General features: G+C 34.1%; 1 protein-coding gene across 5 annotated transcripts in view; it reads left to right on the top strand.

Moving 5' to 3' along the window:
* Nucleotides 1-15,000, top strand: part of LOC130214777 (cingulin-like protein 1) — a 74,571-nt gene that overhangs the window by 46,308 nt on the left and 13,263 nt on the right. For 4 of the 5 annotated variants that reach the window (XR_008835634.1, XR_008835632.1, XR_008835633.1 and 1 more), the window contains exons 4-11: nt 3,601-3,873; nt 7,355-7,642; nt 8,493-8,588; nt 8,939-9,076; nt 9,816-9,908; nt 12,199-12,405; nt 14,387-14,491; nt 14,610-14,762. Coding sequence is in view for 2 of the 5 variants with exons in the window: in XM_056446597.1 (XP_056302572.1) it covers nt 3,601-3,873; nt 7,355-7,642; nt 8,493-8,588; nt 8,939-9,076; nt 9,816-9,908; nt 12,199-12,405; nt 14,387-14,491; nt 14,610-14,762 (1,353 nt within the window). In the remaining 3 variants the exon portion in view is untranslated. The remainder of the gene's footprint in view (nt 1-3,600; nt 3,874-7,354; nt 7,643-8,492; nt 8,589-8,938; nt 9,077-9,815; nt 9,909-12,198; nt 12,406-14,386; nt 14,492-14,609; nt 14,763-15,000) is intronic. The other variant, XM_056446598.1, reaches the window with a different exon arrangement.

Below are 15,000 nucleotides of genomic sequence, written 5' to 3'. Positions count from 1 at the left end.
GTGCAAACAGCCAAATTGCTCATCACTGTGTATCTCGTCACATAGCAGGTTGTTCGGACATAGGATTACAATGTAACCTGCTCACCTAATGTTTACGCTCATTATATTTATATTATTTGCTAATTAATAACCACCTCATGTGGAACTCTGAATCTGCGTCTGATTTCAGAGTCTGCTACTGTCCACCAGAGGTCACATTTCAGTCACAGACGCATGCTTTGAGAGCCTTCATGACTGAATTAATGAAATACGCTGTTTTCCACCATCTGGCAACCCGGGATGCTGAAACATAATTGACTACGCTGGCATTGGGCGGGTTTAATGACCAAAACAAAAACAGCCATTCCGGCACAAAGTGACTTCAGCATTGTTTCTCAGATTAACAAGAATGTTCACTGAGCATGTTTCTGAATATCTGCAAACATATTATGGTGTTTTTATGCTCTAGAATAGTCAACAACTTGCATACAGCACCTTTAAATATTAGTAGAATTAAATATAGAGTTTATTAAAACTGTATTGTAAATCAAGTATGTAAACATTTGCATTTTATTCAATAATATTATATATAGTTATTAGTGAAACTGAATAAATTTATATATAAACCTAAATTTACATAAGTAAATAAATCTATTTAGTGATGGGATAAACAATCTGTGGATTTTGTAGTCGTATATTATGCTGTAGGGAGGATATGAAGAAATATGTAGTAGGTAAATATTGTAATAACATGCACGTTTTTGTAAAGCTGCTTTGGAACAATAATTATTGTGAAATTAGATTGAAAATATCAGCAGAATTTGTGCATATGCTGATATTCATATGGTCAAACAGTAAATTATGACCATTGTAATGTAAATATTTCCACATAACAATATTGCGGATATGTAAACATCATATCTGCCATCAAGCTACTGTATATCTCCAATAATACGTGTTTATTAGATGATATTTAAATGCTTATTTTCATAATCAAAGCTGTATTTTTAAAATATATAATGTAATGCAATGCAGTCATAAATGTGAGAAGATAAAATAACCCTTCCGCTATAGACACGAGCTGTTTAGAGGATTGAAGTGTTTATTCACCATTGAGGAACAGTGAACGCAACGGTTCTGGAAATAACCTGATGATTAGTTTTGATGCGTTTAAACTAATGTTGTTGTTTTTTTAATAATAATCAATTAATTCGGAGTAGTTTCAGTGCAGTAAATGTTGTTTTTAAAATATAAATATATCTATTTTAGACTAAATATTAAAGATTTATCTGCAAAGAAACACACACAGTGTAAACCAGATAGATATTTGAACTGTTACACTAAAAAATGTTGGTTACTTGGTAAAGTCTAAACTATCCGTCAGACAACAAATGATGTGGTGCATTGTATTGAAAGTACATGTAAATATACAGTTCAGATAAACACTGTGTCCTTTTTCTAGAGTTAGTAGGGTAAGCAGTCGAATGCGAGTTTATGTAACGTGAGTTTATGGTCTCTGGTTGATTCTGATGCCTTTAAGCTCAGAGTAACATCAAACGTGAATGCATTCATTTATCCGGACCAGTGGAAAATTAAGCATTTCCACATCACGAGTCTGATCCAAACACCACTGACTGCAACATTACACACACACGTGCATACACACGCAAGCACACAATCACATATGCACACAGTCACTTACTTGCATTCAAACATGTACACATACAAACACATACTCACAGACACATATGCATACACACACACTATTACATACATAGTCACGACACAAAAATGGCAATGATATGTTTATGTTTGATGTGTTTAGATTAAAAAGTTGATTAAGATGCATTTCTTTTTAAGTTGTATTTAATTGATTGTGTATTTTATCTTTAATCTTTACTGTAGAGCTTTGGTTTAAAGTTAGGGTGAACCGGAAGTTGCTAACTTTTATTTCAGTATGTTGATTATTCTGTTTTCTTATTTTTTTTAACTGTTTGGCGCCATCTAGTGTCTGAATAATGCGCAGGTTAGTGTATACTCCATCAGCTGTGTCTGAATAATGCGCAGGTTAGTGTATACTCCATCAGCTGTGTCTGAATAATGCGCAGGTTAGTGTATACTCCATCAGCTGTGTCTGAATAATGCGCAGGTTAGTGTATACTCCATCAGCTGTGTCTGAATAATGCGCAGGTTAGTGTATACTCCATCAGCTGTGTCTGAATAATGCGCAGGTTAGTGTATACTCCATCAGCTGTGTCTGAATAATGCGCAGGTTAGTGTATACTCCATCGGCTGTGTCTGAATAATGCGCAGGTTAGTGTATACTCCATCAGCTGTGTCTGAATAACGCGCAGGTTAGTGTATACTCCATCAGCTGTGTCTGAATAATGCACAGGTTAGGGTATACCCCATCAGCTGTGTCTGAATAATGCGCAGGTTAGTGTATACTCCATCAGCTGTGTCTGAATAATGCACAGGTTAGGGTATACCCCATCAGCTGTGTCTGAATAATGCACAGGTTAGGGTATACCCCATCAGCTGTGTCTGAACAATGCGCAAGTTAGTGTATACTCCATCAGCTGTGTCTTAATATTGCACAGGTTAGTGTATACTCCATCAGCTGTGTCTGAATAATGCGCAGGTTAGTGTATACTCCATCAGCTGTGTCTGAATAATGCACAGGTTAGGGTATACCCCATCAGCTGTGTCTGAATAATGCGCAGGTTAGTGTATACTCCATCAGCTGTGTCTGAATAATGCACAGGTTAGGGTATACCCCATCAGCTGTGTCTGAATAATGCACAGGTTAGGGTATACCCCATCAGCTGTGTCTGAATAATGCGCAGGTTAGTGTATACTCCATCAGCTGTGTCTTAATATTGCACAGGTTAGTGTATACTCCATCAGCTGTGTCTGAATAATGTGCAGGTTAGTGTATACTCCATCAGCTGTGTTTGAATAATGCGCAGATTAGTGTATACTCCATCAGCTGTGTCTGAATAATGCACAAGTTAGTGTATACTCCATCAGCTGTGTCTGAATAATGTTCAGATTAGTGTATGCTTCATCAGCTGTGTCTGAATAATGCACAGGTTAGTGTATACTCCATCAGCTGTTTTCGTTTCTGTCAGCTTTGCATTTAATTAAAGAATAAATAAACTATTATGGCTCAGAACAATGTTTGTGTAATTTTTTTTTTTACATAAAGTACATCCAGCTGGTTGTTTTCAACCTGTCAGGCTTTATTCTGCAATAACAACAGCCTGAATGTATTTCATCCCAAACTTAATGCACTGTAAGTTAACACGAACAATCAACAGCTTAAGTAATGTTATCTAACATTAATAACAATGCGCACACATATTGTAGTATGCATGTTGTTTATTGTTTGTAAATACATGAACTAATATTGTAAAGTGTTAGCAAAAAATCACTTTTCTCCAGTTTAGTGTGTGGGTGAAAGTTTGCTGCTGTATTTCCACACTCATGATGAATCTGGAAAGAGTATTTGCTGTGTTTCTCAACTATGGGCTGTAATGTAGTGTGTGTGTGTGTGTGTGTGTGTGTGTGTGTGTGTGTGTGTGTGTGTGTGTGTGTGCGCTGACCGTCTGTGTTTCTCAGACTTTAGAAGACTGGAGCTGGACGCTGGCTAAAAAAGCCTCCGCTAAAAGCGGCTCCAGTCTGACGCGTTCAGGAAGCGTCAAAGATCTGATATTCAAGTTTGACGGATCGTCCAACACCTCACCAAAGACTAAAGAGAAAAATAAACACCAGAGCAGAGAAAAGGAGAAAAACGAGAGCTCGAAGAAGAAAATGGAGGAAACTGAGGTGAAAAAAGAGGAGTGTGTACTTATTAAACTCGATGAAGAGAATCGTGATGTTGCACAGGAGTCGGTAAGTGGACGTTTGTTTGGTCGAGTCGCCGGTCGAGAGTCTGCGTCATTCGCTGTCAATCATCTCACACTAACCAATCAAACACAGTCCTGCATCCAAGCCCCGCCCACCTGTCTGTCTGCATGAGCAATGCTGATTTATATTGGTTGATTGATCCATTATTTTGATCAATTGATTGATTATGTTCTGTTTAGTTTTTTTAATTGGATTATTTATTTTGTTTGATTATTGTATTATTATTTTAATTAACATTGTTATTTCTGTTTGTAATTTTTTTTAAAATAAGACTGTATATTTAATTTGAATCATTTATTTTAGTTATTTCAAAAAATAACTTGCCATTATAAGTTTCACTAATATTTAATAATGTTTTATATCAGAGTGTCAGTCATCTCACACTAACCAATCAAACACAGTCCTGCATTCAAGCCCCGCCCACCTGTGTGTCTACATGAGCAATGCTGATATACATTGGTTGATTGATCCATTATTTTGATCAACTGATTGATTGCTCCGTTCATTTTTTTTAATTGTTTATTTTATTGTTGTTATTATTATTATTATTTGTTTGGCATTTTTTATTTTTATAATAGGATGCATATTTAATTTGAATAATTTATTTTGTTTATTTAAAAAAAATAACTAGCCATTATAAGTTTCACTGCTATTATGTTTTATATCAGTCGCTGCTTCACTGTTACTCTGAGTGTCAGTCATCTCACACTAACCAATCAAACACAGTTCTGCATCCAAGCCCCGCCCAACCTGTGTGTCTGCATGAACAATGCTGATTTGCATTAGCTGCGTCCCAAATGGCACACTATTAGCTATGCACTCATGCACTTACACACTCAACAGCATAGTATATGTATGTAGTGTCGTCCCAAATGGAGCACTAATGTTTTTTTACTAAGCGAAAATTTAAACCGTTTCCCAGATGACGTTTGATGTCTGCCAAATTAGTAAAATAAATGATCAAACTATTACGTAATACCCGAGTATAACCACATTCATTATCGGGAGGCGCTATAATCCCTCTCATAGGAGAATTTAGCTTTCACAATCCAAAATAAATAATCCAACATGTGCGCCCGATAGCTCCGCCCCTTCCGCTACGTGAGCAAAGCTGCGGTCGTTGAGTGTTACCGACTGAATGAGTGCTTCATCCAGGTAATTAAAGTGCACTTATTATTTTTAGAGTTTTCAGTGTGAATGCACCACTTACGCTATTTATAGGCTACTACAAAATGGCGTAGAATAGTGCATAAGTATGCGATTTAGGGACGCACCTATTGTTACTGTTGCACAAATATTGTGATTGATTTTTTTTGATTGATTGATTGATTTGTTCAGTTTTTTGTTTAATCTTTATTTGTATTTATTTTATTTTATTATTGTTTCATTATTATTGTTATTAATATTAGTAATATATATATATATATATTGTCATATATATATATTTTAGAGGTGCTCCGATCACGATTTTGGGGCTGATCACTGATTACCGATCACTTGAAGTCATATTAGCTGATACCGATTACTTATTACATGTTTGGGTTTTTATCCTGCTAGGAGGAACATCTTACCGTTTAACCAATGTATAGTGTAAAGACGCGATTCTGCATCTTTAAAATGTTACATGAGTGTAGCTTACACTTTAGCTCTCTATGTCTTAAGTCTCTGGCCCACGTGCACTGTCACTTAGTCAGTACAAGCGCTAAAAGAGCAGAAGTTTGCGAGTCTAGTGAACTTGGTGAAAGAAGCGGCGCTCGTCATGTTTTCAACACAGTTTTGGATGAGATGTGTGAATGCCGCCGGTTGAGTACTCCTGCATATGGATGGTATGATGCGACGGCAGCTGTTGCTTGAGCTCTTCAAACGGGCCAAGTAAAGACATCATATTTTCCACTAAAATCCACAGGGCTACCGGTGAGCATCCGGGAATAGTCATATTCAGTTGCATAAGCATAGAGAGCACATTTCACACACACCGTTTTTGCACCATGTAAATAAAATGTCTCGCGAGTTTTGCATCATCTGATTGGCTCTTCTGGATCGGCCTTCTTAGAGACTGCCGATCAAACTCCCCCAATTGATTATCGGCTGATCGTGATCGGTGACCAATCAATTAAAGCACCCTTAATATATAAATGAGCAATATCACACGAGTAGCAGCGTGATGTGGCTGTATATCAGCACTGGTGGGAGGTGTGTGTTGTCTCGAGGTCAGAGGCTGAGTGTCTTAGTGTCCCTCTAGTGACGATTTACAGCCAAATTGCACTGCTACACGTGTGATATTGCCTTTACACAACAGTTAGACGGCATAATCATGTATATAAAAAAGAAAATCAAACACAGAGAGTCTAAAACCCTTTTGTATAAGGAACTACTTTCTTCCTCCACTCATTCACATCTGCAGCTGACGTCAGAACAGCAGAACCCGCTGCTTATTCACCAACGTCACTGTAGAGCTAGTGTATGAATGATTCTCTAGCGTAATGTCTAAAGTGATGACAAAACAGCTGATTTTGCTCACATTTTAAGATGATAAGGCTGAACAGCATGAAATGCCATCAGTCTACAGAGATTTCCCAGTATTACTCTGCTGCAATCAGGAGATCAAAATAATTAACCCTGAAAAAGCCAAAGCAAAGCAAACACTAGCAGATTACTGTTGTGTTTGCGATAAGGAAAACGCTGAACACATGCGGGCATTTCTTCTTTCTTTCTGTTTACTGAACTAGTCTGCAGTAACAAAAACAGGAGACTCATTAGAAACAAACGGATGGCCAACCATGTCGCCATCTTGTGGTGGAACGTTAACCGTCTTTGCTCTGCTCAGTATGACAAGTTGTCATACTTAAATATTAATATTTAAAATAGGCACTATCCTTATAAATAAACTGCACAGCTGCAGTCTAAACAACTACATTTTACCCTGAAAAAGCCTTAAAAAGCCTCTCTCTCTCTCTCTCTCTCTCTCTCTCTCTCTCTCTCTCTCTCTCTCTCTCTCTCTCTCTCTCTCTCTCTCTCTCTCTCTCTCTCTCTCTCTCTCTCTATATATATATATATATATATATATATATATATATATATATATATATATATATTTATTAATTATTTTTATTGTTACTATTATTTTTTATGTAATTTTACATGTCTGTATGTTTAATTTAAAATAGACATTTTAGATATTTGTTTTTTTTTATGTTTTTACATTTATTTGTTTATTATTATAATTATTATTTTGTTTTTGAACTCCTGCATGTCAACAAAATTCATCTGAATTTAATAACATTTTGAAATAAAATGTTTTCCCACAGTGTCTGAGCCTGCGCTGTTGTCCTGTGTGCATGTTCAATCTGCATGTGTGTGTGTGTGTGTGTGATCAGTGTGTGTTATTGTTAAATTTCTGCTTTTCGATGATTGTCATGTGTTTCCACGTCCTCTTCACTCATGTTTCTGTCTCTTCTGTTTCCAGCATTCCAGCTTCAATGGACAGAAGCAGCAGCCGGAGGAGCCTGCAGCCTCAAAGTCCCGTCCAAACCCCAAATATCAGCTGTATTTGGGCTCCAATGGGACAAGCAGCACCAGCAGGACCAGTAAAGCCAATGGGACCAGCAGCAGCTCTAACGGGTCATTAGGGGACAGTGGCACAGGTTCAGGTTCGAGTGCTGCATTCAATGGGAATCTGCTGCGGGTCAGTTCTGTGATCCGCGGGTCCATGGAGTCACTGTCGTCCCGGGACTGGGACAGCATGTCAGACAGAGTGAGTCTGGAGTATACAGAATATTGCATGTTAGAAATTACTGAAATTCTAAAAATTAAACATTGGTAAAAAAAATATTTTATTTGATTAATTTGTTTATTTATTTATTTAATTTTAATTATTTATTTTATTTATTCATTTATTTATTTTTTTTTATCTTTTTTATTTTTTATTTACTAATTTATTTTATCTCATTTTATTTTTATTTTTTATTTATTTACTATTTTATTTATTTACTAATTTATTTTATTTCATTTTATTTTTATTTTTTATTTATTTACTATTTTATTTATTTATTTACTGATTTTATTTCATTTTATTTATTTTTTTATTTATTTATTTACTAATTTATTTTATTTCATTTTATTTTTATTTTTTATTTATTTACTATTTTATTTATTTACTAATTTATTTTATTTCATTTTATTTTTATTTTTTATTTATTTACTATTTTATTTATTTACTAATTTATTTTATTTCATTTTATTTTTATTTTTTATTTATTTACTATTTTATTTATTTACTAATTTATTTTATTTCATTTTATTTTTATTTTTTATTTATTTACTATTTTATTTATTTATTTACTAATTTATTTTATTTATTAATTCATTTATTTTATTAATTTCAATTTTTTATTGATTTATTTACTATTTTATATTATTTATTGATTGATTTATTTACTATTTTATTTTTATTTTATTATTTTTATTATTATTTTTTATTTATTTATTTGGTTAATCAGTTTCAGGCTGTTTTAAGACGGAGCTGATTCAGACCATAATAAAGACAAATTAATTAGTGTGTGTGTGTGTGTGTGTGTGTGTGTGTGTGTGTGTGTGTGTTTCAGATGGGAGGTTTCGACAGTCCTCCTCGAGTCTTCAACAGCCCGTATTCAACACTCTCACTGGATTATAATCCCGTCAACAGAATGTCTGACTTTAAGGTGTGTGTGTGTGTCTTTATGTGTTTGTGTGTGCATGCATGTGTGTGCGTGCATGTGTAAATGTGTGTGTGTGTGTGTATGTGTGTGTCTGCGTGCATGCGTGTGTGAATGCATGCGTGTTTGAATGCGTGTTTACTTGTTTGTGTGTGTGTGTGTGTGCATGCTTGCGTGCGTGCGTGCGTGCGTGCGTGTGTGTGTGTGTGAGTGTGAGCGTTTATGTGTTTGCATACGTGCATGCAATGTTTGTTTGTGTGTGTGCATGTGTGTGTGTCCCTCTGCTGGACAGAACAGGGTCATGCGCTTCAGCATCTGTGTTTCTGACATCATCATGTGTTGCATGTTTGTTTCAGTCACAGGAAGTGATGTCACCAGGCGCCTCAGACATGAACCTGTTTGGTCTGAACAGAAGTGTGAGTCCGGTCAGCAGTCCAGCGGTCGTTCAGAGATCCCGAATCTCCGGATACGACAGTCTGCCACGCAGACGAGACGTGAGAACACACACACACACACACACACACACACACACACACACACACACACACACACACACACCATAATTCACCCATATGGCACATGTTTATTCTTCTTCTAATATTTCCCAAATGATGTTGAACAGATTCAGGAAATTTTCACAGTATTTCCTCTAATATTTTTTCTTCTGAAAGTCTCTTTTGTTTTATTTCAGCTAGAATAAAAGCAGTTTTTAATTTTTTAAACACCATGTTAAGGTCAATATTATTAGCCCCCTTAAAAAATATTAGTTTTGGATTGTCTCCAGAATAAACCACTGTTATACAATGACTAATTACCCTAACTTTACCCTAATTAACCTAGTTAAGCCTAGTTAAGTGTGTATTTTCTTGTTTGTTTGTTTGAACTGTCCAAAAATAAATCATATATCTAATATAAATCATACATAAAAAGGGACTCAACATTATAATATATCTTTTTTTGGATCTGGAGGAATCTTTTGCTCTGGAAGTTTAGAGTATAATAATTTGTCCACCTACTTGTTACTCTGCAATGTTTTCTTGTATTCTTGGTTCTACATTGGGAGGGATGGGGATGGGATGTTCTTCTTTGTAATATTGTGCTGTATTTCCTTTGCAAGGAAATTAAAATAAGAACAGTTGTTCAATAACTTTACAAAGCATTTTTCTCCCACACTGAGCACCACATAGTGACTGTGAATGTGTGTGTGTGTGTGTGTGTGTGTTTTTTCTGTAGGCGACTCCAGGTCAGCTGATGCAGAGGAGCAACCAGCCCAATAAACGAGACTTTATCCAGGAGCTGACCTTACAGCTGGATGAGTGCCGCAGGGTCAGTATCAAACACACACATGCATACATACACATATACACCCACACTCGCGCACACACACGCGCACCTTTACAAGCATTGCACATTTTTTTTTTTTTTTTGAAAAGCCTGGGCATTATTAGGGCATTTCAATAGTCTAAGAAGAAAGGGATGTATAATTTAATTTAGTATAGTTAGTTGGTTATTTCGTTTAGTTAGTCAGTCAGTTTCTTAGTTTGTTTAGTTAGTTAGTTGGTTGATTGAATGGTTTGTTTGTTTGTTTGTTTAGGTTAGTTAGTTTATCAGTTAGTTATTCAGTTTGTTAGTTAGTCAGTTAATTTAGTTAGTTAGTATGTTTGTTAGTTTGTTTAATTTGTTAGTTTAGTTGGTTGTTTAGTTAGTTAGTTAGTTAGTTAGTTTGTTTAGCAAGTTTACTTAGCAAGTTTACTTTCTTTGTTTGTTTGTTTGTTTAGCAAGTTAGTTTTATTTGTTTGTTAGTGTGTTAGTTTAGTTTGTTTAGTTAGTTAGTTAGTTTGTTAGTTTGTTAGTTTGTTTGTTTAGCAAGTTAGTTTTATTTGTTTGTTAGTGTGTTAGTTTAGTTTGTTTAGTTAGTTAGTTAGTTTGTTAGTTTGTTTGTTTAGCAAGTTAGTTTAATTTGTTTGTTAGTGTGTTAGTTTAGTTTGTTAGTTTGTTTAGTATATTAGTTTAGTTAGTTAGTTAGTTTGTTAGTTTAGCAAGTTAGTTTTATTTGTTTGTTTGTTTGTTTGTTAGTGTGTGAGTTTAGTTTGTTAGTTAGCTTAGTTAGTTTGTTTAGTATATTAGTTTAATTTGTTAGTTAGTTTGTTTGTTAGTTAGTTAGTTTGTTTGTTTGTTTAGCAAGTTAGTTTTGTTTGTTTGTTTGTTAGTGTGTTAGTTTAGTTTGTTAGTAAGCTTAGTTAGTTTGTTTAGTATATTTGTTTAATTTGTTAGTTAGTTTGTTTGTTTAGCAAGTTAGTTTTATTTGTTTGTTTGTTTGTTAGTGTGTTAGTTTAGTTTGTTAGTTAGTTTAGTTAGTTTGTTTAGTATATTAGTTTAATTTGTTAGTTAGTTTGTTAGTTAGTTAGTTTGTTTGTTTAGCAAGTTAGTTAGTTAGTTTAGTTTGTTTAGCAAGTTAGTTTTGTTTGTTTGTTTGTTAGTTTGTTTGTTTGTTAGTTTGTTTGTTTAGCAAGTTAGTTTTGTTTGTTTGTTTGTTAGTGTGTTAGTTTAGTTTGTTAGTAAGCTTAGTTAGTTTGTTTAGTATATTTGTTTAATTTGTTAGTTAGTTTGTTTGTTTAGCAAGTTAGTTGTATTTGTTTGTTTGTTTGTTAGTGTGTTAGTTTAGTTTGTTAGTTAGTTTAGTTAGTTTGTTTAGTATATTAGTTTAATTTGTTAGTTACTTTGTTTGTTAGTTAGTTTGTTTGTTTATTTAGCAAGTTAGTTGGTTAGTTTAGTTTGTTTAGCAAGTTAGTTTTATTTGTTTGTTTGTTTGTTTGTTAGTGTGTTAGTTTAGTTTGTTAGTTAGCTTAGTTAGTTTGTTTAGTATATTAGTTTAATTTGTTAGTTAGTTTGTTTGTTAGTTAGTTAGTTTGTTTGTTTGTTTAGCAAGTTAGTTTTGTTTGTTTGTTTGTTAGTGTGTTAGTTTAGTTTGTTAGTAAGCTTAGTTAGTTTGTTTAGTATATTTGTTTAATTTGTTAGTTAGTTTGTTTGTTTAGCAAGTTAGTTTTATTTGTTTGTTTGTTTGTTAGTGTGTTAGTTTAGTTTGTTAGTTAGTTTAGTTAGTTTGTTTAGTATATTAGTTTAATTTGTTAGTTAGTTTGTTAGTTAGTTTGTTTGTTTGTTTAGCAAGTTAGTTAGTTAGTTTAGTTTGTTTAGCAAGTTAGTTTTGTTTGTTAGTTTGTTTGTTTGTTAGTTTGTTTGTTTAGCAAGTTAGTTTTATTTGTTTGTTTGTTAGTGTGTTAGTTTAGTTTGTTAGTTAGTTTAGTTAGTTTGTTTAGTATATTAGTTTAATTTGTTAGTTAGTTAGTTTGTTTAGTATATTAGTTTAATTTGTTAGTTAGTTTGTTTGTTAGATAGTTAGTTTGTTTGTTTGTTTGTTAGTTAGTTAGTTAGTTAACTAAGTTTAATAAGAGTTTTTATATTATCTAAAACTTAAACATAAGTCAGTTATGCTGATTTATTGGTTCTTTCTCCATTCAGCATGTGGTTTAATGGCTTTTCTTCTGCTGTGAGTAAAAGTGAGTGTTTTCCTCCATAAGTGTGTAACGTGTGTGTGTGTTTGTGTGTGTACGTGCAGAGGAACCAGTTTCTGGAAGCAGAGAGCGTAGAGATGGAGAAAGAGAGGAATCAGATTCGTTTCGAAATGCGAGGCCTGTTGGTCAACAATGAGGATCTGTTGCGCACAAATACACAGATGCAGGGCGAGACAAACCGTCTGCGGGAGAAAATCGTGGAGCTGGAGAGCAACAATAATGTCCTGGTGGAGCGATTCAGAAAGATGGAGGTACAGAAGCACAACAGACACCTCATTATAATCATACGAGCAGATTATCAACATGCGTACATGAAAACATGACCTGAGGGCCTGTTCCACGAAGCTGGATTAGCTGGTTAGCCAGTTAAATTTCACTTTAGATTACACCAATACTGAGTTTAAAGTAGTATGGCTTTAAATAATCTCGGTCCCCATAGTAATTAAGCTGCAATGGTGCAGGTTATGTTCAAGTTAAGTTCCGGTTATGTTCAGGTTATATATTTTGCTTATATTCAGGTTATATTGTGGTTATGTTCAGGTCTTGTTCTGGTTATATTTTGGTTATGTTCAGTTTATGTTTAGATTATTTAGGTAATGTTCTGGTTATGTTCAGGTTAATTTTAGTTTATATTTAGGTTATGTTCAGACTATGTTCAGGTATTGTTGTGGTTATATTCAGGTTATGTTCTGGTTATATTTTGGTTATGTTCAGGTTAATTTTAGTTTATGTTTAGGTTAAGTTCAGGTTATGTTCAGGCTGTATTCAGATAATGCTGTAGTTATATTTAAGTTATGTTCTGGTTATGTTTTGGTTATGTTCACGTTAATTTTAGTTTATGTTTTGGTTTAGTTCAGGTTATGTTCAGGCTATATTCAGATAATGTAAGTTATGTTAAGGTTATGTTCTGGTTATATTCAGGTTATGTTTTCATTGTGTTCAGGTTAATTTTAGTTTGTTATTTAGTTTAGGTTATTTTCAGGTTATATTTAGGTAATGTTCTCGTTATGTTCAGGTTATTTTTTGGTTATGTTCAGTTTCATTTTATTTATTTTTTGTTCAGGTTATATTTGGGTTATGTTCTGGTTAAATGCAGGTTATGTTCTTGTTATATTTATGTAATGTACTGATTATGTTCAGGTTATATTCTGGTTAAGTTTTGATTATGTTCAGGTTATGTTCAACTGAAACTCAGGTTATGTTCTGGTTATGTTCAAGTCATATTTAGGTAATGTTCTGTTATGTTCTGGCTATATTCAGGTTACGTTCTGGTTAAGTGCAGGTTGTGTTCTGTTCAAGTGCAGGTTATGTTCTGGTTATATTTGTGTAATGTTCTGATTATATTCTGGTTATGTTCTGATTATGTTCAGGTTATTTTCAACTAAAATTTAGGTTTTATTTAGGTAATGTTCTGGTTATGCTCTGGTTAAGTGCGGGTTATGTTCAGGTTAAGTGCAGGTTATGTTATGGTTATATTTATGTAAAATACTGATTATGTTCAGCTAAAATTCAGGTTATGTTCAGTTTCATTTTATTAATTTTTTTGTTCAGGTTATATTTGGGTTATGTTCTGGTTAAGTGCAGGTTATGGTCTTGTTATATTTATGTATTGTACTGATTATGTTCAGGTTATATTCTGGTTAAGTTTTGATTATGTTCAGGTTATGTTCAACTAAAATTCAGGTTATGTTCTGGTTATGTTCAGGTCATATTTAGGTAATGTTCTGGTTATGTTCTGGCTATATTCAGGTTACGTTCTGGTTAAGTGCAGGTTATGTTCTGGTTATATTTATGTAATGTACTAATTATATTCAGGTTATATTCTGGTTATGTTTTGATTATGTTCAGGTTATGTTCAACAAAAATTTAGGTTATATTTAGGTAATGTTCTGGTTATGCTCTGGTAAAGTGCGGGTTATGTTTTGGTTAAGTGCAGGTTATGTTATGGTTATATTTATGTAAAATACTGATTATGTTCAGCTAAAATTCAGGTTATGTTCAGGTTATATTTAGGTAATGTTCTGGTTACCCTCTGGCTATATTCAGGTTGTGTTCTGGTTAGGTGCAGTTTATGTTCTGGTTAGGTGCAGTTTATGTTCTGGTTAAGTGCAGGTTATGTTCTGGTTATGTTCAGGTTATACTCTGCATTCCACCAATCAGCTTAAAGCAAAGTGACAATGAAGCCTGATTTCTGAAATTATGAAAATAATAACAATAAATCTTGATGTGCAGCTCGAGCTGAAGGAGGCACGTGAGGTGATGGTGGAAGCAAACACTCAAGAATATGCCTTCAACTTCCTGCAGCAGACGCTCAAGAACAAAATACAAGACACTGAGGTGTGTATGGGCTTCACTGATTATTCACTTCACATCAAGGAGGAGGGGGTCTTTAAAAGTCTTCAAATGTCAAATTAAAATGTATTATTATTATGAACTAAGTGTGTGTTGTGTTCAGGAAGCTCTGGAGAAACAGAGTCAGCACGCTCAGACTGTGTCAGAAAAACTTTGGCACGCGGAGAGAAATCTGGAGGAGCTGGAGCTGGAGAAGGAAAACAAGAGCAAGAAGGTTCTAGAACTCGGAAACACTGTGTTCAGACTGGAGACTGAGGTACACACACATGCAATCATATCTAACACACACACACACATACTAACAAATTAAATCAAAAACACACAATCACACACACACATACAGTGCTCAGCATAAATGAACACACCCCATTTTGAAAGTTTAGATTTTTATTAAATTCTCAGTGAATATAGGTCATGCACTCACTGGCCACTTTATTAGGTACACCTGTTCAACTGCTCATTAACGCAAATTTCTAATCAGCCAATCACATGGC

The sequence above is a fragment of the Danio aesculapii genome, chromosome 21 (assembly GCF_903798145.1).
Source record: "Danio aesculapii chromosome 21, fDanAes4.1, whole genome shotgun sequence".
Lineage (NCBI taxonomy): Eukaryota > Metazoa > Chordata > Actinopteri > Cypriniformes > Danionidae > Danio > Danio aesculapii.
Note: the sequence above shows the minus strand (reverse complement) of the source record. Positions and strands in the feature narration are given on the sequence as shown.